The sequence below is a fragment of the Lithobates pipiens genome, unplaced genomic scaffold, assembly GCF_037356315.1.
Source record: "Lithobates pipiens isolate NorthernLeopardFrog02 unplaced genomic scaffold, aLitPip1_a1.2 Scaffold_8, whole genome shotgun sequence".
NCBI classification, from domain to species: Eukaryota; Metazoa; Chordata; class Amphibia; order Anura; family Ranidae; genus Lithobates; species Lithobates pipiens.
Window position 1 is genome coordinate 637,851,035 of NW_027507903.1, and position 24,193 is coordinate 637,875,227.

At 43.0% G+C, this 24,193-nt stretch overlaps 1 protein-coding gene across 1 annotated transcript in view; it reads left to right on the forward strand.

Moving 5' to 3' along the window:
• The window catches only part of LOC143961578 (uncharacterized), an 83,274-nt gene that overhangs the window by 20,871 nt on the left and 38,210 nt on the right, over window positions 1–24,193 (forward strand). Inside the window, exons 3-5 of the mRNA XM_077470887.1 lie at window positions 19,098–19,155; window positions 19,357–19,524; window positions 21,353–21,537. Coding sequence (XP_077327013.1) covers window positions 19,098–19,155; window positions 19,357–19,524; window positions 21,353–21,537 — 411 coding nt within the window. The remainder of the gene's footprint in view (window positions 1–19,097; window positions 19,156–19,356; window positions 19,525–21,352; window positions 21,538–24,193) is intronic.

The following is a 24,193-nucleotide window of genomic DNA, read 5'->3' on the forward strand; positions in this document are numbered from 1 at the left end:
CCTTGAGCCAAAGTGTGAAGTTGCAGAAGGTGCGTTCAATTACTTTAAAGGACGCACCAGACTTGGTTGAGTGGCTCACTCAGCCTTACTCTTCTGCACCCTCCTCATCCTCTCGATCTGCACCCTCTTCTTCACTCTCTGCTATGTGCACCCCCAAAGACACTACCACCAACAACACCACCACCACCACCACCACATACCTTCCGCTTGAGTCACAGGAATTATTTTCCGATCCATATCAAGAGGACATTTCTGATGCGCAGCCACTCTTGGTATTGGATCAGGAAGAGGAGGTAGCAACAACCGCTACTCAGCAGTCTGACGACAGTACCCAGATCAGCCCAAGGAGGAGGTTGGTCCCCGGTGTTGCTGCCTACTCCGAGATCTCTACTTATAGTGGTGGGGAAGGTGACGTTGATGATGACGTGTCTAGTGATGTCACGTGGGTGCCCACAAGAGAGGAAGAGGAGGGGAGTTCAGAGGGAGATATGGACCAGCAGATAGGGAGGAGAAGCAGGACTAACTTACATTGCACAGGAGGGACAAAGCAGACTGCAAATGTATCAGGAGCGAGTCATCGACCATGTACGGTCATATCTGGCGCTCCCAGGACACCGGCACATGGCTCCGCAGTGTGGGCTTTTTTTAACGTGTCCGCTGCTGACAATAGCGTTGCCATCTGCAATCTTTGCAGTCAACGCATTAGTCGCGGTAAGCCCAACACTCACCTAGGGACGACCGCCTTAAGAAGGCACATGAGCAGCCATCACCAAGCCGAGTGGGAGCAACGGAACACTCAAAGCCACACTGCAGGCTCTCACCGTCCAGCCTCGTCTTCTACTTCTCCTCTCTCCTCACAATTGTACTCCACTCCACCTTCCATCATGCCAAGCTCACGTTTTTCTGCAAAAAGGCAGGCTTCCATGGGCCTAATGTTCGAGCGTAAAAAAATGATGACGCCGGATAACCCTCTTGCCCAACGGTTGACGGCTGGCTTGTCAGAACTGATAGCCCGCCAACTACTGCCATATAAACTGGTGGACTCGGAGGCCTTTCGCAAATTTGTGGCCATTGGAACACCACAATGGAAGGTCCCAGGAAGGAAGTATTTCTCGGAGAAGGGCATCCCAGAGCTATATGACCATGTTCAGCGGCAAGTGAATGTATCTCTGGCACACAGTGTCGGTGCCAAGATACATCTGACCACAGACACGTGGTCTAGCAAACACGGGCAGGGAAGGTATATCACTTTTACTGCCCACTGGGTGAACCTTCTGACGGCCGTCAAGCATGTAACCCGTGGCACCCGTGTAGATTTGGTTTTACCGCCACGGATTGCATGCAGGCCTGACTCTTCTTCTCCTCCTCCTCCTACTCCATCCTCCTCCCTCTCCTCAGCTGGCTCCTCCTTTTCCGCTGCTAGCGTCTCTTCCGCTGCACCGCCCAAGCTCCCCAGAACCTATTCCACATGCCAGGTGAGACGTTGCCATGCCGTGCTGCGTCTGTTGTGCCTGGAAGCCAAGAGCCACACTGGCCCGGCACTCCTTTCAGCTTTGCGTTCACAGGCAGATCAGTGGCTAACACCGCTCAATTTGACAGTTGGTAAAGTGGTGTGTGACAACGGTGCCAATCTGCTTAGCGCATTGAAACAGGGCAAAATCACGCACGTGCCATGCATGGCACACGTCTTAAACTTGGTGGTGCAGCGATTCCTTGTCAAATACCCTGGGGTCCAGGACATCTTGCGGCAGGCAAGGAAAATCACGGCCCATTTCAGAAGATCTTACACGGCCATGGCTCGCCTTGCTGACATTCAGCGGCGACACCATCTGCCGTTCAGACGTCTTATTTGCGATTGCTCGACGCGATGGAACTCAACCTTCTATATGCTTGATAGGCTGCTCCAGCAGAAACGTGCAGTTAACGTCTACCTGTATGAACTCTGCGAAAGAAACGGTTCTGGGGAGCTGTTTTTTTTTTCACCGCGCCAGTGGCTGCTCATGCGCGATGCATGCAGACTTCTGCGGCCATTTGAGGAGATCACCAAACTGGTCAGTCGCAGCCATGGCGCCATCAGTGACATGGTACCTTATGCCTTCTTTATGGAGCGTGCATTGCGTCGTGTCATTGATCAAGCTGTGGAGGAGCAGGAGCGGGAAGATGAGGAAGTCGCAATGCTGGATGAATTCCCAGGGGGGGCTACTCTATCTGAGACAAGTCAACAACAGGAGTCTGAAGAGGAGTCATAGGAGGATGGTGCCGGGGCGGATGAGGAGGAGCAAGAAGAGCGTGCTTTAAACCTTTCTGGGATCCCTGTTGTGCGTGGATGGGGAGAGGAGAATGTAGAGGACGACATTATCCTGGATGATGAGCAGGAGCCAGGCCACCACACCGCTTCCACTTTAGTGCAAATGGGGGCCTTCATGCTCCAGTGTTTTAATAGGGACCCCCGTATAAAAAGCATAAGGGTCAAGGACCAGTACTGGGTGGCAACGTACTTAGACCCCCGGTACAAACACAAAATGGCAGAAATGTTACCGCCGTCGCAGAGGGCTGTCAGAATGCAGCACTTCCAGGCCTTGCTTCAAGAAATGCTGCATTCTGCTTTTGCGTGCGCTGGCAGAGGAGCAATTCCCACTCCAAGAGAAGGAGTAGCGGGTACCAATCCAACAGCGCCTGCAAGAAGAGGCCGGTTTGAAGATGTGTTGGTGACTTCGGATATGAGGTCATTCTTTCAGCCGACCCATCGACGGGTGTCATCCGGATCCAGCATCAGGGAACGCCTAGACCGTCAGGTGTCCGACTACATTGGGTTAACGGCCGATGTGGAAGCTCTGAGGAGTGATGAACCCCTGGACTACTGGGTGGGCAGGCTTGACCTCTGGCCAGAGCTTGCCCAATTTTCAGTCGAACTGTTGGCTTGCCCCTCATCCAGTGTCCTGTCCGAAAGGACGTTCAGCGCAGCAGGGGGGATCGTGACCGATAAGCGTACTCGCCTAGCTCACGACAGTGTTAACTACCTCACATTTCTAAAAATGAATGAGGCATGGATTTCGGAGGAATTCAACACATGTGACCAGTAGACCATGTATATGTCTATAAACTATTTTTTTTTAATCAAGCACACAGACCTTCTTTCTTCATTTGGCTCACTTCCTTGTCCCAAAAAAGCACACCGTACTATATGCCCCTACCCTCCTCTTTGAAGAGGTTGAGCGGTGTCATATTTCTACTGGGGCTGCTTATGAGGGGATCACACCATCCCTGTGCTGTGCTGACTTCCTCCTGGGGGTTCTTATTATGAGGGGATCACACCATCCCTGTGCTGTGCTGACTTCCTCCTGGGGGTTCTTATTATGAGGGGCTCCCACCATCCCTGTGCTGTGCTGACTTCCTCCTGGGGCTGCTTACGGTGCTGCTGTCAGTGCTGAATATCACGGTGCTGGTGTGAGTGCTTAATGTCACGCTTCTGATGTCAGTGCTCTCTGTCACGGTGCTGCTGTCAGTGCTGTATATCACGGTGCTGATGTCAGTGCTGTATGTCACGCTTCTGATGTCAGTGCTGTATGTCACGGTGCTGATGTCAGTGCTGTATATCACGGTGCTGATGTCAGTGCTGTATGTCACGCTTCTGATGTCAGTGCTCTCTATCACGGTGTTGCTGTCAATGCTGTATGTCACGGTACTGGTGTTAATGCTTTATGTCACGCTGCTGATGTCAGTGCCCTCTATCACGGTGCTGTTGTCAGAGGCCTCTATCACGGTGCATGTGTCATTGCTGTATGTCACGCTGCTGGTGATCATCTCCTGCACCCTCTTCTCTGCCTACCCTGGTCCCTGACCTTCCCTCTCCTCCATTGCCTTCATGCGCGCCACAGTCCTGAATTGTCAGAACAATTTTCCATATAAAAAAAGAATGCTTGTAGTTATCGATCCCAAATTCACCCCATACATGTGTTATGTCATTGGCCATGTGGTGGGACTATGTTTGCCCACCTAATAATTATCCTGTGGCAGCAAATTCGACCTAAAGGTTTAAAACGTTCGCCTCCCATTGAAGTCAATGGGGCCCGCCGCGAACGTTCGGTTTCGCGAACGGTCGGCCCCGTTCGCGGTCCTCGTTCACGAAACGTCCCGTCGGAAGTTCGTCCATCACTATAGATCACCACTTGTGGAACAAAAGACGACCCCCTATGGGGATGCACTCACCGAACACATGAAACAAACAAGCCTTCAAAATGCCAATGCAGCTTCCTCCTTTTGCCGCTAGTTATCTCCCTTATTGGAAATCGGCTTTCACATATAGGAAACAAAAATGCCCAGACATAGCATAATACTGTATGACAATATTTATTATGTAAAAGCAAAATCTGTATATGCGTACCAAGTAGAAAACTGTTTAAGCATTAAAAATACTGTGCCTTATTCCGCTGGGTCAAATGCGCCCGAGGAGAAACGACCGTTTCAACGTGCACCTATAGGTATGCACTTCCGCCTTTCCTCGGATCGCTGGAACGCAGGGATTGAGGCGCACTCGTCACTTCCGGTATGGTTACGCCTGATGCGTTTCGTCGATCTGAGGGCGTAACCTAAGCTACCGGAAGTGTTCTTTTATTTACATCACAAACCAATCAAGTCCTAATGCCACATGATATACGGGGCGCTACACCAATCACAAGCCACCCACCGGACTTAATCGTACTGTGAGCAGCTGCGATCGGTGCAGACCGACCACTGAATGCAGCAATCTATGGACTCAATCTGCACAATATTAAAACAATATGCACCATGTTACACACTATTATTATTAATATACGCTGCATAAATAAACACCGATCTGTAAATTGCTCATACTAAAGGACAATTAGTCATCATATATAGTTGTCTCATGCTCATGCTAAAGTACAATTAGTCTTCATATATGGTTGTCCACATACAAATGCAACCCGATCGGCCAATGTAATTGTTCATCTTATGCACAATAAGAAAATATTCCAATATCATTTTAAAATACAATGCTCTATACCTGCATAATCTAAACTACTTATATCGTAAATGTAAATATAAATTAGGGACAAAAAATCAATCAAATTAAAATTAAAAACAGAATAATTGTTACCCATATGACTACATTCAATTAAATGGACCGATATTTTCACGGAACCATACATGAACAAATTGCACGTACAAATCCTGCAGTAATACCCTTTAAAATTTTAAAAAACTTTTTTTTAAAAACTCTTTTTAAAAAACTCTTTTTAAAAGTACAAACTGTACCTCTTCTTGCTAATATCCAATCACAGGAAATATGAAGGTTATGGTAAATAGTGCAAAAAATCCCCAAAAAAATTTGTTTAAAAATATTATTAAAATATTAAAAATATATATACATATATATATATATATATATATACATATATATATATATATATATATATATATATACAAAGAAATCTTTCTACATATATATCCGTATATGATTTCATTACACCACCCAGGTGGATATACTTATGACTCATGATTTTCCAACAGTGTTAGTAATATTCTAAATTTTAGACCTTTTTGTAAGCAAATATATATTATAACCTTTTATACTGTCAAAGACTTGTCTACATGGAAAATGTAAATCCAAAAATAAAAATAAAAATTATTTTATAAAACTCTTTTGAGGGAACACCAATTAAATTGGCACCAACCGTACATAAACTTATTAATATAGGTTTTTATAGGTTTTTGAAATAAATGGCGACTTTAATGCACAGTCCTAAGTATCACTTATAAAACAATTTATATCAAGTTCTATATTTAGGCCTTTAGGACTGAGAACATCTGCGGAATATATCCAATGAGTTTCTCGTTTAGATAATTCACGTATTAAATTCATGCCCCTCCAATGTGGTTTAACTTGTTCCAGTCCCCAAAATTGAAGACCCGTAGCATCCCTATTATGTTCCTGCTTAAAATGCAGTGAAACATTGTGGTCTTTATATCCAATTTTTATATTATGTATATGCTCTGCTATTCTTACTCGCAATTTCCTTTTGGTTCTGCCAATATACATTAGACCACATGGACACGTTAAAGCGTATACCACGTGCGTGCTATTACACGTGATAAATTGTTTAATCGGGAAACTACGATTATTGGACGGTGAACTGAAATTATCTAGAGATCTAATCGGTTTTGCTACTTCGCGACACGCCTTGCATTTACGACAAGCAAAAAAACAGTTTCTGTCCCAAAAAGTAGGAGGAGGCTTTGGGGGGTCAATGACTTTTTTTTTACAATTTTATTGCCAAAATTTGGAGCTTTTCTATATAAAAACTGAGGTAGGGTAGGTAATGCGGAATGTAATTTTTTATCCAATAACAAAACATGCCAATGCCGTTTAAAGATACTTTCTACCTCTTTATATTGTGAATGAAAGTTAGAAATGAAACCCCATTCTTTGTCACATTTCACTTCAACAATCGTTCCACAATCTGTGCTCAGTTCTTCCTCTCTTTTGTCTTTCAAACATAATGCTCTAGGCATATTTCCGACCTCATGAATCACTTTCTGTAATTCCTGATGATCATATCCCTTTGAGGAAAACCTTTCTGCTAAGACATTGGCTTGCTTAATATAATTCTCAAATTCTGAACAATTCCTTCGTACACGAGTCATTTGCCCTTTTTCGGTATATTCCGTAGCCACTGGGGGTGGTGGCCACTAGAAATAGGCAGATAACTGTTACGATCTGTATTTTTAAAAAATACTTTAGTTTCCAATTTATCCCCTTTTCTATAGACTGTTACGTCTAGGAAATTTATCTCGTCCTTATTCCACTAATATTATGATCATTGTTATTCAACTTGTTAATAAATAAGTTTAATTGTTCGACATTACCCTCCCAAATCAAGAACAAATCATCGATAAATCGTTTGTAAAAAATTAATTAATTCCGAAGGAGGATCACTAAAAATCACTTTGTCCTCCCATTCTGCCATGAAAAGATTGGCAATGCTGGGTGCAAATTTTGCTCCCATTGCCACACCCCTTTTCTGCAAATAAAACACCCCATCGTACCAAAAATAGTTATGGCCTAGACAAAAGTCCAATACGTCCCTTAAAAATATTTTTTGGCTATGGGGAAGATCGTCCCTTTTACTCAGTGCCCAATTTAGTGCTAGAAGAGCATCGTCATGCTGAATTACCGAATAAAGTGATGCTACATCTGCTGTCACCATTAAGACTTCACCTCTATCTTTTAAATCTACTTTATGTAAAAAATTTAAAAAACTTTTTGTGTCCCTCAAATATGATCTCGTGCTCACCACACTTCTTTGTAAAAAGGTATCCAAATATTGACCCAGTCTTGATGACACTGAACCAATGCTATTTACGATGGGCCTAGCTGGTGGATTTACTGGGTCTTTATGTATCTTGGGTAGGGTATACAATGTAGGTATCCTATTACTCACGGGAAGAAGATATTTTTACTCCTTATTTGTGAGCACATTCCTCCCTACCACAGACCTCACCAATTTTTTAAACTGATTTTGATATGCTCTTGTTGGATCAGATTCCAACCTTGCATATGTTAGATTATCGGATAACATCTCTGTAATCTGATCATGGTAAAATTCTTTCGTGAGAATGACCACACCACCACCTTTGTCTGCTGGACGAATAATAATATCCCTCCGTTTTTCCAGCATTTCAATGCCATCATTTATATGCCGATGTTGTGGTAATTTTATAGGTTTTAACATTTCAAGATCCTTTAAAACTAAACCTTTAAAAACCTCTATATGGTGATTAGGCAAATTAGGTGGATTAAAAAGGGATTTATTTTTTAGACCACTGTTAACTGGTTTGTTCGTATACGTAACCGGTGGTCCTAGCCGTGGTTGACTCCCAAAAAAATGCTTTTTTATGTTTAGTTTGCGTATGTATTTGTGTACATCCACAAATACATTGAATTTATTGACTGTTTTTTTCATACCACACTTCAAACCTAAATTTAAAATGTTCTGTTCCTTATGGGATAAGACTACTTGTGCTAAATTAAAAATGCCTTCTATTCCGACTCCCTCCTTCTTTTGTTGGATCCTGCGACCAGCCCTGCAACCCCTGGGTTTCCTTCTTTGCGCAAAGGTAGAACCCTGCTGTTTAGCATTGGGTCCTCTTTCTGGGGGTGATGCAAAGGGTGTCTCAAATTTTCCATACCATTTTGATGGTTGTATGTGTGTTGATGGTATGGTGGTTTCCCCCTGTGCGGGTGAAATCCTCGACCTCTCCAATGATTTCCTCTCCCTCTCCCTAAAAAAGGGCGTTGTGGGGGATAATTCCCATGATTATTATATGTTTGAAGGGGTTGAAACCTATTGTATACGGGGACGTTTTAAGGTCTATATGGAGAATTTCCATATGGTCCATAATTAGATAACGGGGGTGCTACCCCAGGAGGATTTTCAAAATAACGTTGGTTAGTTTCTCCTCTTTTTCCCTTTGCCTTTTTCTTTGTTTGCTTAAAAGGCGTAGTGGAATAATAATGGAATAATAATAATATACTGCATTTGTCTTAAAATCATTTAGATCCCTATAATATTTTTTTTAATTTCTTTTTTTGTGTATCCCTATCTACCTTTTCTAATTTCTTTTGCACTCTATCATTAAAATCCTTAATTTCCTTTAATAGGATCCAATTGTTCATGTAAATCCCTAATTTTACTTTCAATATTTATAATTTTACGCTTTTTACGCTGTAAAACCAACTGTTGCAGTTTAAAACCCACACCATTAAAAAAGTCTAATCACTCCTGAGTGGAGTCTATATCCATTAGACCGTCTTGTGGGGCTACATCCCACCTTAAACTTCTTAAAATGATATTTTCTTTAGCATATTGTTCCAGGATACAAATATCCCACCAGGTTCGTACCTGTTTTTCCAATATATTACCCAGTGCAGACATTGCTCCATTATAATTGGTTTCCGTACTTATTGGCTCTGTATTAGTGAACAAAGACTGTATGTCAATGTTCCTATTCCTTAAAAATTGCAAAACATCCATAGCAGCAGAGGAAATGATATTAAAAAATTTAAAAAAATGTACTAAAATAATAATCCACACCAGCCCATATAGCACACTGCTCTGCGCTCTTGGGTGTTTAAATGCAATATTTACGCGGTATCCCACCTATGTAAGAAACCTACTTTTCAGCTTCTGCTTTTTTTAAAAACATAAACATATATAAAAAATACACAAAACCTGTAACTCAAAATAAAATGAAAGTCCACTTTTTATGTATAGCAGCCCATGCACATTTTTCACAAAACATGCGTTTAAGTAGAAGTTCAGTTCAGTGTCCAGAGAGCAGGGTGCTTTGTTCTATCCACTCGCTTTGTGATTGAAATACAGCTTCCACCATATAGATCACCACTTGTGGAACAAAAGATGACCCCCTATGGGGATGCACTCACCGAACACATGAAACAAACAAGCCTTCAAAATGCCAATGCAGCTTCCTCCTTTTGCCGCTAGTTATCTCCCTTATTGGAAATCGGCTTTCACATATAGGAAACAAAAATGCCCAGACATAGCAAAATACTGTATGACAATATTTATTATGTAAAAGCAAAATCTGTATATGCGTACCAAGTAGAAAACTGTTTAAGCATTAAAAATACTGTGCCTTATTCCGCTGGGTCAATTGTGCCCGAGGAGAAACGACCGTTTCAACGTGCACCTATAGGTATGCACTTCCGCCTTTCCTTGGATCGCTGGAACGCAGGGATTGAGGCGCACTCGTCACTTCCGGTATGGTTACGCCCTGACGCGTTTCGTCGATCTGAGGGCGTAACCTAAGCTACCGGAAGTGTTCTTTTATTTACATCACAAACCAATCAAGTCCTAATGCCACATGATATACGGGGCGCTACACCAATCACAAGCCACCCACCGGACTTAATCGTACTGTGAGCAGCTGCGATCGGTGCAGACCGACCACTGAATGCAGCAATCTATGGACTCAATCTGCACAATATTAAAACAATATGCACCATGTTACACACTATTATTATTAATATACGCTGCATAAATAAACACCGATCTGTAAATTGCTCATACTAAAGGACAATTAGTCATCATATATAGTTGTCTCATGCTCATGCTAAAGTACAATTAGTCTTCATATATGGTTGTCCACATACAAATGCAACCCGATCGGCCAATGTAATTGTTCATCTTATGCACAATAAGAAAATATTCCACAATCATTTTAAAATACAATTATCTATGCCTGCATAATCTAAACTACTTATATCGTAAATGTAAATATAAATTAGGGACAAAAAATCAATCAAATTAAAATTAAAAACAGAACAATTGTTACCCATATGACTACATTCAATTAAATGGACATTTAATTGGACATTTAAGTGGCATTTTGAAGGCTTGTTTGTTTCATGTGTTCGGTGAGTGCATCCCCATAGGGGGTCGTCTTTTGTTCCACAAGTGGTGATCTATATGGTGGAAGCTGTATTTCAATCACAAAGCGAGTGGATAGAACAAAGCACCCTGCTCTCTGGACACTGAACTGAACCTCTACTTAAACGCATGTTTTGTGAAAAATGTGCATGTGCTGCTATATATAAAAAGTGGACTTTCATTTTATTTTGAGTTACAGGTTTTGTGTATTTTTTATATATGAAAAAACTTGAGTCGTTTCTGGAATACAGTGTTTTGTTTGATCTCTTCTGTTACTGGGATGATTACCCTCCCGAATGTAAGCCTAGCTCTTTTGAACTTAGGAATTTAGGTTTTCCCTCTGGATTTCCGTACAGTAGTTACTCATGTGCTCTTGGCTGCCAGATTGCTTATAACCAGAAAATGAAGGAGCAATGTGGCACCAAATGTATATACAAAACCTTATTGGCTGGAAGAATGCGATTCAGAGGGAGAGCCGAACGAATGTGGAAAAGTTGGACAGAGCAGTTCCCCATACAGGTTTAATGAAGACTACTTAAATGTAACTGATAGATCCTTTTCCTTTTTCAAGATAAGCGAATCAGCTATATATATCTTTGCTTAACTGCACAATAACTTAAAGGTCCATCCAAAGATCAATCCCTTTAGTGCCCTGTTAGTAACCCTATTCTTTCCCCTATCCCATGCTCAATCCCTATTTTTCTTTTTTCTTTTTATGTACATTTGCCTAGGTACGCTGTTAGGCATACTTCCTTTTACTTTATTCTTGTACTTCGACTTGGAGAATTCACATTGAGCTGTTAATGAAACCATTGAGAATACAATTGTATAATATTCTGAGATAGTGAACTTCATTAAGAAAATACTGATTTCTCTGTGATTCGACTACTTGTATGCTGTATTTTTTGATGCGGAACTTTCAGATCTCTGTACAGATTTATGTTCTATGTTTTCCGAAACTTTCAATAAAAATTAATGTGAAAAAAGAATTGTAATTACATGCCATTGCTGAACAGTGGTAGAAAAATTGGGCCTTTGGTGGTGCTGGTGCCACAACACTGTAAGTCCTCACAGTTACTCTTGGTGGGCGCTGGAATGGGTCCTTCTGTGAAATATTATATCAAGAATTGTAATTACATGCACCTGTTAAACAGGGGCTGAAAAATTGGGCCTTAGGCACTGGTGCCACAACACTGCAACACCTCACGGAATCTCTGGTTGGAGAGCAGGAATGAGCCCTGCTGCAAAGTGTTGCATCAAAAATTGTAATTACACGCCCCTGTTAAACAGGGGCAGAAAAATTGGGCCTTAGGCACTGGTGCTGGTGCCACGACACTGCAACCTCTCCCAGATACTCCAGTTGGAGTGCAGGAATGAGCCCTGCTGTAAAGCATTGCATCAAAAATTGTAATTACATGCCCCTGTTAAACAGGGACTGAAAAATTGGGCCTTAGGCACTGGTGCTGGTGCCACAACACTGCAACCTCTCCCAGATACTCTAGTTGGAGTGCAGGAATGAGCCCTGCTGCAAAGTATTGCATCAAAAATTGTAATTTCATGCTTCTGTTAAACAGGGGCTGAACAATTGGGCCTTAGCCACTGGTGGTGGCCCCAAGAACCAACAATGTTCTTCCAAGCTATCAGCAGGATCATTGAGGAGGAAGAGGATAGTCAGTCAACAAAACAAGATAGTCACTCAGCATCAGCATAGGCAGTCTTGACGGGATTTTTGACATTTAAAAAAAAAGAAATTCAGTTACATCAGCTTCAGGTGCTTGGTAGTTGGTGGTGATCCAAGACTGATTCATCTTTATGAAGGTCGGTCAATCAACCGAGTCGGTGGATAGGCGCACCCTTTGATCAGTTATAAAGCCTTCAGCAGCACTGAATGTGCGTTACGGAAGAATGCTGGATGCAGGACAGGCCAGAAGCTAAATTGCATACTGTGCAAGCTCTGGCCATTGATCCATCCTTAAGACCCAGTAACCCAGAAGATTTTTGGTGGGAAAGGTGTCCAAGTCTGACCTTGTCCTTAGGTATTCCTGCACCATGTAAATCAGACGCTGATGACAGTTGCTGGAACCGGTCATACCTTGGGGCAGCGGACTAAAAAATCATCTGAACGCATCGGTCAGATGGCCTCCTTCTCCACCACTCCTTCTGTGACTGACTAAAGCCTCAGCAACACGTTGTCCAGGACCAGGAATTTGTAACCTTCCAGTCTCTGGGAACTCGTTGCACATTCCTTTCTGCAAGACCTCCCGGAGATGTCTCATTATCTGCCCCCTTTGCGACGGCAAGATAAGGTCCGCAAACGTACCCTTGTACCGTGGATCAAGGAGAGTTGCCAGGCAGTAATGATCCCTCTCCTTGATCCGCTGAATACGAGGATCCTTCTGCAGGCTTTGCAGGATCAGGGAGGCCATGCAGCATAGGTTAGCTGAGGCATTCGGTCCGGAGTCCTCTGGGTCACTAAGAATGGCATGATCTGCAGCCACCTCCTCCCAGCCACGTACAAGTCCACGGGTTTCTTGTGATTGTAAATCATCCCTAAAAGACTGCTGCTGCTGATGCTGAGTGCCAGGCTCCACCTCCATACTGACACAATCCTCCTCCTCTTCCTCCTCATCATCATCCTCCTCCTCCTCTTCCTGTCTTAGCAGGAACACTGTCTGGATAAAGGGGGCTTTGGGAGGCAAGGAAGTCCTCCTCTTCCTGCCTCTGTTCTACTTCAAGTGCCCTGTCTATTATTCCATGCAGCGTGTGCTCCAACAGGTGGACAAGAGATACAGCGGCACAATACACCAACTGTAACTGTGGTATAGTATAACAGAACAACACCAGCAATTGGGGGTAGCTGCAGGTGTATACTGTGCAGGAGACACAATAAACCGACTGTAACTGCTGCAGCTGCCTGTGGTATAGGAACAGAACAACACCCGCAATTGGGGGTAGTTTCAGGTGTATGCAGGTGTATACTGTGCAGGAGGCACAATACACCCACTGTAACTGCTGCAGCTGCCTGTGGTATAGGAACAGAACACCACCAGCAATTGGGGGTAGCTTCAGGTGTATACTGTGCAGGAAACACAATACACCAACTGTAACTGTGCTTGGTTCAATCACAAGAAATGAAGACCCTGTCCCTGCCTATTCTGCTCTCTATGAGTGCCGCAACACACTACACAAGGCTGCCGTGCAGGCGGCCTTATATAGTGTGGGGCGTGTACTAAACACCCTGAGTTATAATTGGCCACATACATCCTGGGATGTGGTGCCAAATACATAAATAATTTTATCTGGGGCCAAACATTGGTACTATAGTATCAAAAAACATGAATCATAAATTCTTTGGTGTCTTCCACAAGTGCTGAAAAAACTAATATGCAACAAATATTTGTGCTCATGTGAGTCCTGCCATCAATCATATAATACTCTTACCTGAAATAAATGACCTTTCAACAAAAAGGTCTTGCAGGCATACGCTGTTCTTTGCCCCCTTGTGGGAACATAGTTGGGGTTCCAAGGGATATGGATTTCATAGATATGGATTACATAGACTTACATAGACTTGTAACTACCAATTTTGGATTATGATGCTAGTTATGGATTTACTTCCAATCATGGACTTTTTGAAAGAAACTTATTGACGTAATGGATTTTCCCACCTTTTAAAGACATGACCACCTCATGAGGCAAAAGGAAGCTCCAGAGGCTCAACTAAATATGCTGTTTTAGAGAGATAGTAGCAAAAACTTTTGCATGTATTTATTTTGCAAAATAACCTTTTAATGAAAATTCCTTTTTGTATTATGTGTTTTTTTTTGTCATTTTTATAATTGGCACCTACAAGGTCCATGTGATTTTTGATCCAAAATTGATATGTAAGACATGGCACTGCTGTACCTTTAAGAACCCCACAGTATTATCCTGTAATGGAGCCTTGGTAAACTTTTTGATTCATAAAAGGGCACTTAGAGGACCTTGTACAATAATGTGTGTTAAAGATGACCTGTTAAGAACTGTTCATTTGTCTTATTAAATTACTTTAGTAAAATAACTCTGTTTTGTATCTAATCTGCCTGGCCAGAAGTCACTAAAGGGGATCATACATGGCATATCAAAGATCAGGGCTTACAACAGGGGATGAGAGAAGTTAGAGAATATACAGTACAATGGTCTAAGGAACAAAGACTGTATCCTAACAAGGCTATATTGCCATTGCTAATTACGAACGTATTTGTGTCAAGTGCTTAAGCAACCAACCAGTCAGGAAGTGGTTGACAAGGCAAGGGTGATGGAGACTGGTAGGGAAGGAATGTTTTACTTGACACCTTCTCTAGCGACCCATCCCCCTCATACTGGGACCATTCTAGTGGCACCTAGGAAACTAGCCTGGGAGTCACAAGTGTAGTAAGGCCTCAGAAGAACAAGCATGTGTTTCTGGAGAGGTGTGCTTCTGGTATCCAATAGCAAACATATTAATCTATATCACTGGAAATGAAGTGATGGGATTTCTGGGTTGACCGGCACAAGCTCTGCGGTACCAGCTCAGAAATGCTGTACACCTAGAGGGGACTAAAATAGAACACAAGTTGTGTCCTTAGTTCAAATGAGTGAAGAGTACAGAAGTTTGGTCATGGATTACCAAGAAGTTATCAGTGTTCTCTCATAGGAGTCTCGCTTTTAATTTAGAGATCTACATTAAAGCTTATTTCACATGATCGCAGCCTCTGCCCACCAATGAGCGCACTAGCGAGAGCTCACTCCACTTGGGCATCTTAAACTCTGTCTACAATGCACTCTTGCATTAAGGATCACACTATGAGATGTAATACTCAAGAAGCTACACATTGAGCCAGGCTGTGTGTCCATCAGTGCTATATAAGAATCAGAGCTGGTCTACTCTCTCCCTGGACAACTCCTCACTCCTCATTAGGTTGGTGATGGGACTCACAGGAACACAAATATTCAAGTTTGTTTCAACAATTGTGGAAGAAACCAAAGGATTTATGATTAATATTTTTTGGATACTGTTGATTTTCTAAAAGTCTTTTACAGATTTATGGATAGGTTAAGACACAGTTCTTGTGTTTATATGAATTTTCTCAAATCGCCTTTCAGGGCAACCTGGAGAGAGTGTAGCTCCACCTTCTTCTCAGGAAACACATGCCATCTTTTAAAAACTCCTCCTCTTCCACCATGGCTTCAGTTATTGTGTTTCCTCCATGGTGGAAGCATGTGCCTAGAACTAAGGAAGCTACATGCTCTCCGGGGTTGTGGAGCAGGCTTACCGGTGTTGTGTTGCAGTCTTTTGGCCAGCCAGCAGCCCTCCTAGGGGTGGGGGGTGGTCTGGTGTCTCCGGTCCTGCCATCTCAGGGGAGTGAGGACCTTCAGGGGGACAGTGTCCTTGTGTCTGGAGTCTGCAGTTTTTTGCTCAGAGAGGGTTCTGGTGGTAGCAGGCAGAGGTCACTGCTGGTCAGCAGCATGTCCCCGTTCTCAGATCCAGGTTCCAGCCAGCGAATAGAAGGATCCAGAAAGGGCCCCTTTATTTTCCAAGTCCCTCAGGAGGAGATTCCCCTTTGAGAACAAGGACTCTGAGGTGTGGAACAAGAAACCACAAGTAGATGAGACATTCTCATAGGTCTCTAGACGCACGAATTTGGCCTTTGAGTATATGGGAGTTTTGAAGGATCCGATGGACAAAAAAGCCAACTCCATCCTCAAAAAAGATTGGGATGTAGGGTCAATTAGGCTTTAGCCTGCTATGGCTGCCATGGTAGTGGCCAGGAACCTGGAGTGCTGGGTGGAAAAACTGAAAAGCCATGTAGAAGCAGGCACAATCCTGTAAACATCTCTTAGAATCTTTTCCCCTAATTTTGAATGTGGTCAAGTATATGGCTGATGAGTCCGTTAAATTAGCTGCAAGATCATGGGCTCTGGTAAATTCAGCCAGGCAGGCGATCTGGTTGAAAACCTGGTCAGGGGACACAGCTTCTAAGGTTAAGCTGTGCAGCTTGCCTTTTTCAGGAGATCTTCTCTTTGGGTCTGACCTGGAGTCAGTTCTTGACAGGACAGCCGACAAGAAAAAGGCATTTCCGGCTAAGGAAAAAACAAACTGTCAAGAAAAATTTTCGTACTCTTCAATGGTCCCACAAAAGTAAGGACCAGAACCGTAAGGGCCAGTGGGGCTCCCAGAGGGGTAGAGGTAGGGGTGGAGTTCTCTTCAGATCTCCCCCAGATCAGTCCTCTAAAAGTAAGTGACAATCTCACCCCAGTGGGGGGGATATTGTCAGCTTTTCACGTGCAGTGGGACTTGACATCCCCAAGTTTGTTCTGTTCCCCGCCCAGAGGATGCTGGGACTGTGACATCATACTGGGCGGGGACATCATCCGGTGATGTCACTATATAAGTCGCCACGCGCCGCAGCACCGTCATTGTGAGCAGAGAGAGCGACGAGGCAACATCTGAAGAGAAGAAAAGAAGAACAGAAGACGGCGACAGCGGCGACAGAAGACCGGGCCACCGCCTGTAAAAGAGCTAGAAGAAGGCGCGGTGGCCCGGCAAGAAGAACCGAAGAGGGGGACAAGACCCCCAAAGTCGGAAGAAGAGGGCGGTGGCGAAGAAAAAAGCCGGGCTCCTCCGCTAGCAAAAGAGCTAGCAGAAGATAGTGGTGGAGTCCGGCGAGAAGACCCCCGAAGACGGAAGACCCCCGGAGCTGTGCAATAAACTATTTTAACCCTTGCGTTTTGTGTTTTTTTTTACTTTTTTCCACAGGTGAATGGGTAGGGGTACATTGGCATAGGGTGGGGGGCCGGTATCCAGGGGCTCCGGGGGCTCCCGGATTCCGATAAGCCCCCCGCCCGCAGACCCCGACAACCAACGGCCAGGGTTGTCGGGAAGAGGCCCTTGTTCTCATCAACATGGGGACAAGGTGCTTTGGGGTGGGGGGCCACGCGGCCCCCCCTTCCCCAAGGCACCCCCCTATGTTGAGGGCAAGCGGCCTGGTACGGCTCAGGAGGGGGGGGGGGCGCTCGTTCACCCCCCCTTTCCTGGCCGGCCGGGTAGCGTGCTCGGACAAGGGTCTGATGTGGACCTGGGGGGACCCCAACGCTGATTTTTTCAGCATTGGGGTTCCCCTTTAAGTCCATACCAGGTGACAGGGCCAGCGACGCCTCCTTCACTGGCCCCAGCTACCTGGAGACGCGCTCAAAATGAGCGGACTTTGCTCCGCGTATGTGGGTGAGTCCGTTCATTTCAAAAGTACGGCGGATAGTCCTGCGGACTTAGTACGCCGTATTAGTCCGCTGCAAAAGTGCCGTGTGTGGGCAAGTAGCTCATTCGGAAAGTCCGGCGGACAGTCCGGCGGGAAGTCCGCCGGATAGTCCGCTACGTGTGTATGTGGCATTACTAAGCCTTTTTGACATACGTTTGTTGGACGCGCACTGGTTTGAACACCAATTATTTGCAGCTGGATCACATTTATTATAACTATATTTGATGATTGTTTATTAGGTCTACGATTTTATATTATGCTTGTTTTATTTGTAGCACATCATTTCCTTCTTCACAATTATTAAGTGGCAATACTGATATAAGAATTTTTACTTTTATGTGTATGGTTTAATATTAAAATGTGTGTGATATTGTTTGTATTATTATAGTTTTACTTCATATAAGAGCAGTACAGAGGGTGTTTTCCAGGGCAAAGAAACAATGAATTTCTAATCCCTATCCCTTCAATGATAGTGAAACTAACAGGGTGAGAAAGCAGGGAGCTAGCTAGTGACTAGCTGTTATTGTGCTGGTGGCTATCTCCATAGACATACATGATGCTGATCCAGGGCAAGACACATTGTCAATTTTAGGACCTCCTGGCTCCTCCTCTTGCTGTCGGTTACAATGCCCACCCACTTTTCTCCCCATCCCAGCCAGCTCCTCCATTCTCTCTGCTGGCTGCACTGTCCACTCCCCTGCAGAGAGCAGAGCACTGTGTACCCAGTAGGTACAGGCACAAGAGCAGTACACATACTAACTGGTTCACACATGGTCAGTGGAGGGAGGATAGCCTTCTCATATGTCCTCTCACCTCTCCCGGATTGTTTTCCTATTAGTGAGAGACCTACAGCAGACTTGTCATCAGCTGGTGAGCTTGCAAAGTAAGCAATGCTATCAGAGTGATAAGATTGGCTTGCTCTGACCCAGCACTTTTATTACTCGCTATCTCTGCAAAGTCTACAGTGTACAATAGCTTCATAGTTACTAGAGGGCTGAGAAAACTGTAAGGCAGCTCTTACAGATCTTCCATCTTTCTCCATCACTACCGCCCAGATGTCCTAAGATCAGAAGGACTTTGCTGCTTTTTAAGGAAAAGCTTTTAGAATGATTCTTCTTATTACTCTGCTATTGTCTCCATCCCCTATTTCACCTTCTGTCCTGGGGGGTGAGGGTACAATTTATGGAAACGGGCTGAAAAGGGGAATGAAAGTGGAAAAAGGTTGGGAAGCAAGGCACTATAGTAATAACATGATACAATGCATTGCAACAGCAGCAATACATATAATATGTGTGAACAACTAGTAACAAATGTATTGATGGAATAATTTGTACTATTCTTTTTGTAGAACAAGACGGACAGTTTGTTTTACCTGGAGGACATTGATATTTTCATAGGGGAAGAAGGTAATATAACAAATACAACTTCATACTGCCAGGATATTTTAGCAACAAAGTTTAAGGCTAAGTTCAAATTTAGTAAAAATAAATAAATAAATCCACATGATTTTGCAGGTAACAAAATGTGCAGTCATGCATGGTTGGGGGCTGGTAGGCACATGGGAGCCATGCTCAGACGAAAGTTATCTGTCTCTTTTTGGGTTACAGATTACTCCATATTAAGTGAATCTGCATCTCTAAAAACCTTGATTACCCCACTTGGAAGTTCATTTACCTGTGAAGAAGTGATATTGAGGATTGCTCCCAATGTGAGCCTCCTGCTCATGGATGTCATTATCCAGGCCTTTACACTGGATTGGGGCAATTTTGGACAAGGTAAGCTACACTAGGATGACTATATTGACACTTGTTATGTAACATTTTACTCATTATGATTACTCATTATTTTACTAATTTTACTCATTATGAACTTTAGCTCATTATGATCTGATCTCACTATTGTAGACAGGATCGCCAAACTCTGCAGAATCATTTCATAAAGATGTTTGCTACCTTTTCATTTGTTAACCATTTGTAGACTACAATGTTGTGCAAATAAATATTGATCCAAATGTATTCTGCTACATTTCTTTGGCAAAAATAACCCAAATCAATGTATATTATTTAGTCTGCATGGATGTTAGAAAGTCTGCAAACTATGGTATATACTGTAAATCTGAAAAATAATAATTCCTGATGTTTTGACTGTTTATCTCAATCATTGAGACCTTAAAACGATGGGACAGTGCAAATAAAAATGACCTACTTTGAAAGTAGACAGCCCAATGTATATAGTAAGATGCATAGTTCGTTTTTCAATGTGTTATTTTGTGTCACAATTTTCTAGAAGTTGCCTTTACCACAAGTTATCTCTCATGCAGCACAGGCATACTTACAATAAAACCCAAAACACATTCTTCTAATCCTCCTTAATATGGGGATACAACATGTATGAGCTTTTTTCAGAACCCAGATGAATAAAGAGGCTTAAAATCCAAAGAGCACCTTTGGGATTTCAAGGAACATTACTCATCTTATTTCCTGACTACCTATCACATTTCCTGAGTCCCTGAAGTGCCAGGGCAGGAGAAACACCCATAATGACCATATTTTGGAAAACAAACACCCCAAGTTATTTTTTTGAATGGCACAGTGAGTTTTTTGAAAATGGCATTTTTTGCCACAAGTTTTTGGAAAATGTGGAAAGAAAATTATTATTTTTTTTACACAAAGTTGTCAATTAATAAGATAGTTCTAACACACCACATAAGCATACCTGGAATTATACTCCATACAACATTCTGCTATTCTTCCCAAAGATGACAATGCCACATGTGTGAGACTTTTTTACAGGCTAGCCACATAAAGAGGCCAAACATCGAAGGAGCAACTTCAGGTTTTCTAAGGGCATAAATTATGCATTAAATTTCCTGACTACCTATCACATTTTTGGAAGCTCCGGAACACCAGGACAATATAAATGCCTACAAAATGACCACATTTTGGAGAGCAACCCCCCCCCCCCCCAGGTATCTTCCAAGAGGCATGGTGAGTCTTTTGAAGACTTATTTTTTTCCACAGGTTATTGGAAAATGCAGGAAAGATGTGTGTGTGTGTATATATATATCTATATCTATATCTATATCTATATCTATATATATATATATATATATATATATATATATATATATATATATATATATATATATGTATAATATTTTGTACACAAAGTTGTCAATTAATTAGATATTTCTAATACACTTCAAAGGCATACTGAGGATTACACTCCAAAACACATTTTGCTACTCCTCCTAAGTATGAGACTTGTTTTACAATCTAGCCACATAGAGAGGCTTACAATCCAAGAAACACCTTCAGGCTTTTTAGGGGCATAAATTATGAATCTAATTTCCTGACTGAGTATTACACTTTTAGAATCTCTGGAACAGTGGAAACACTCCAATAGATGTGGTCGGTGTTTTGGAGACTTCTTTTTTGACATAAGTTTTTGGAAAATGCAAAATAAAAATAGAAATGTGCACAAAGATGTCAATTAACAAGATATTTCTGATACACGGAATAGCCATTTTGAAGTTCCATAGTACAGTGCTTATTGAATCCCCTGTGAACAAAGATAGTGAAAAGTGAAATCTTTTTATTGCAGAGTACCTTGGTGGCACTCAAGCTGTCATACCAAGACTGGTTTCTATGCAGAATAAAACCACTCCACAGTGGGATCGTTCTCCCAAGCCCTCCCCCATAGAATACATCCTGACTGGTGTATCAGGAGTCTGTCTAAAAATAAAGGCAATCTTTAAAGTATTGCTGAACACCACCAAGATCACAAGGGTAAGTTAATTCTAAGTATAATCTAGATGGTGTAAAGGCTTGAGAGCCAATGCCAATGAACATAATCAAATCCAGTTGTGTAAGTTACAATTGCTTTAGATTGAACCATTAAATCAATGACAACAGGTATATGACATCCTGTTCTGAGGTTATACAGAGGGCTGCCAGCAAAGGCCCCTCACCATAAATCTTACAACAGTGTGATAATGAAATTGGTTGTAACATCAGAAATTCCCCATCTGTTATCATTGCTTTGTCTATGGGAAGGGTCAAATTAAATTTGAAAATATTCATCCATGATTGGATTTATTCAACCATCCAGTAATTAGACATGGATTAATTTATTCATTCAGAAACTAGATAGGTCTCGACTTACCGAAGGAAATACATTATAATTGCTAAAATTCATTAAGTGAACACAGGAACCAAAAAAAATAGAACAGAAATTAAAAAAAATGAACACAGAATAAGAAAAAATAACAATTTTAACTCCTTGATGAAAGAAAAAAATTATTCAAAATAGTGGGGTGAAAGTAAACTTTGGCTGCATACCTGTATGCATGATGTGAGGCATGGATGTCCTAAAGGTCATACACCAATGCACTCATTCCCATTCACGAAAGTGATAACCCTTTAATGCATATTGTAGGATGTCAATCATTCAGGGGAAAATGGTAATTATGGATACTCCAATGGCTCAAATTACAAGATAATCTGCTGAAAAACTATTTTTTTTCAACTAGCCGAATAGAGACACCAATCCACATATGTCTTTCATAGGTATGATCTGTAGCACCCTCTAGTGTGCTAGATGTAGATGGTTTCCATAGTATGCTGTAGTGCAGGAAAACTTGGCTTGGCTGAGAGCCAGACCTGGGTTGAATCTGGGTCAGAGCTGAGTGACTCAGCAAGCAGCATATCTGGTGCCTTTCCCTGCTTTCTGGAACCTTGGAGAAGCTTCCAGAAGTAGTGGGTGGAGACTAGGAGGAGCTACTTTGCACATTTATGAGGTCCTCGACCAAGCCCTAGCAAAAGGGGGCCTGGAAGGGGGTAGGCACCTAAGGGGCATTTGAATGGAAGATGGAGTGCTGAAGAGGCTGTCTGTGGCCCTTGAGGGGTGCCCCCTAGTCTGGGGGGGTAACCTCTGGCCTGATGATCAAGTGCTGGAGGGACCCTCTACAGCACATGGATGAATGCTATCCTGGAGGCACAGGAGCAAGTTAAAGGACAGCGAATTCAGATCAACACATCCTGGAGATCTCCTGAAAAGTGTTCAGTCTGGGAGGAAAAATTGTCAGTCCTGGGTAATTACATACAGCAGATCACAGTGGCATATAGTAAGTATGGGGCTAGGGCCCAGAAGGTGGCTTCATCTGGAGGAAACCAGATTCCTCATTCATTCCTCCTAGATGAAGCCATGAGGTAGGTGGCGTAACTTGTAGAGGTGGAGCCTTGTGGTGGAACCTTTAGCAAACAAGTGAGATCTGTAATATGGATGTTGTATCAATGCTTTTAACTTTTTAAATAAATGTGAGTTGAATATTAGCTGGGGTGGTGAGGTTCTGTTTTTAATCCCCTGTATACTGCACTATTGGAGGCACTTTTGGTTTCTTTTATGTTATGGTGGAACTACTAGCAGCTAATGTAGAGTTAAGTTTGAAGCAGCATAGTGGAAGGAAACTACACCTGTTGTAGATCATTGTCTGTTCCCTGAGAGCCTAAGGCTGGGTTCACACTGGAGCGATGCGGGAACGCTGCGAATCCGCTGCGTTTTCCCGCATCGCATACCTCCCGCCAGCAGTTCACACTGCCCTATGCGGACTGCTGGGAGTGTCAGTGAAATGTTAATGACACCCCCCCAGATCAGTTCGCATATCGCAGTGCGATCTGCAAACTCGGACAGGAATCAGATCTCATGGTGTGAACACCCATGCGATCCGATTCTGCTGCGGACCAAAAAAAGGGTCCCGTGCGAGTTTGCGGCGGGTGCGATGCGAATTCAGCCATACTATCTGTATGGTTGAACTCGCATCACACAGAGATCGGATGTGATTTGCACTGCAGTGCGGTGCGAATCACATCCGGTTCTCGCTGCCGCAGCTGTGTGAACCCAGCCTAATACACGATCGGAAATTCAGCCAGCAAAAGACCGATGAGAGCTTTTGGTCGGAAAATGTGATGGTGTGTTTGTGCCATCAAATTGTGTTAGATTATTTTATTGATTAGCAGCTCGCAAATACATTTATATATAATTCACATTTAACCACTTGCCGACCGCTGCATTCCGATATACGTTGGCACAATGGCAGCGGTGGGTAAATGGGCGTACAGGTATGTCCCCTTTAATTTGCCATGCGCCCGCTGCGCTCTCCGTGATCATGCCTGCAGGCCCCGCAATCGTGACACGGAGAGGCAGAACGGGGAGATGTCTATGTAAACAAGGCATTTCCCTGTTCTACCTAGTGACATGACAAGGATCTACTGCTCCCTGTCATCAGGAGCAGTATTCTCTTTCATGTCAGTGGTAGCACTCCCTAAGACACACTTAACCCTTTGATCGCCCCCTAGTGTCTAACCCCTTACCTGCCAGTGCCATTTACACAGTAATCAGTGCATTTTTATAGCACTAATTGCAGTATAAGTGACAATGGTCGCA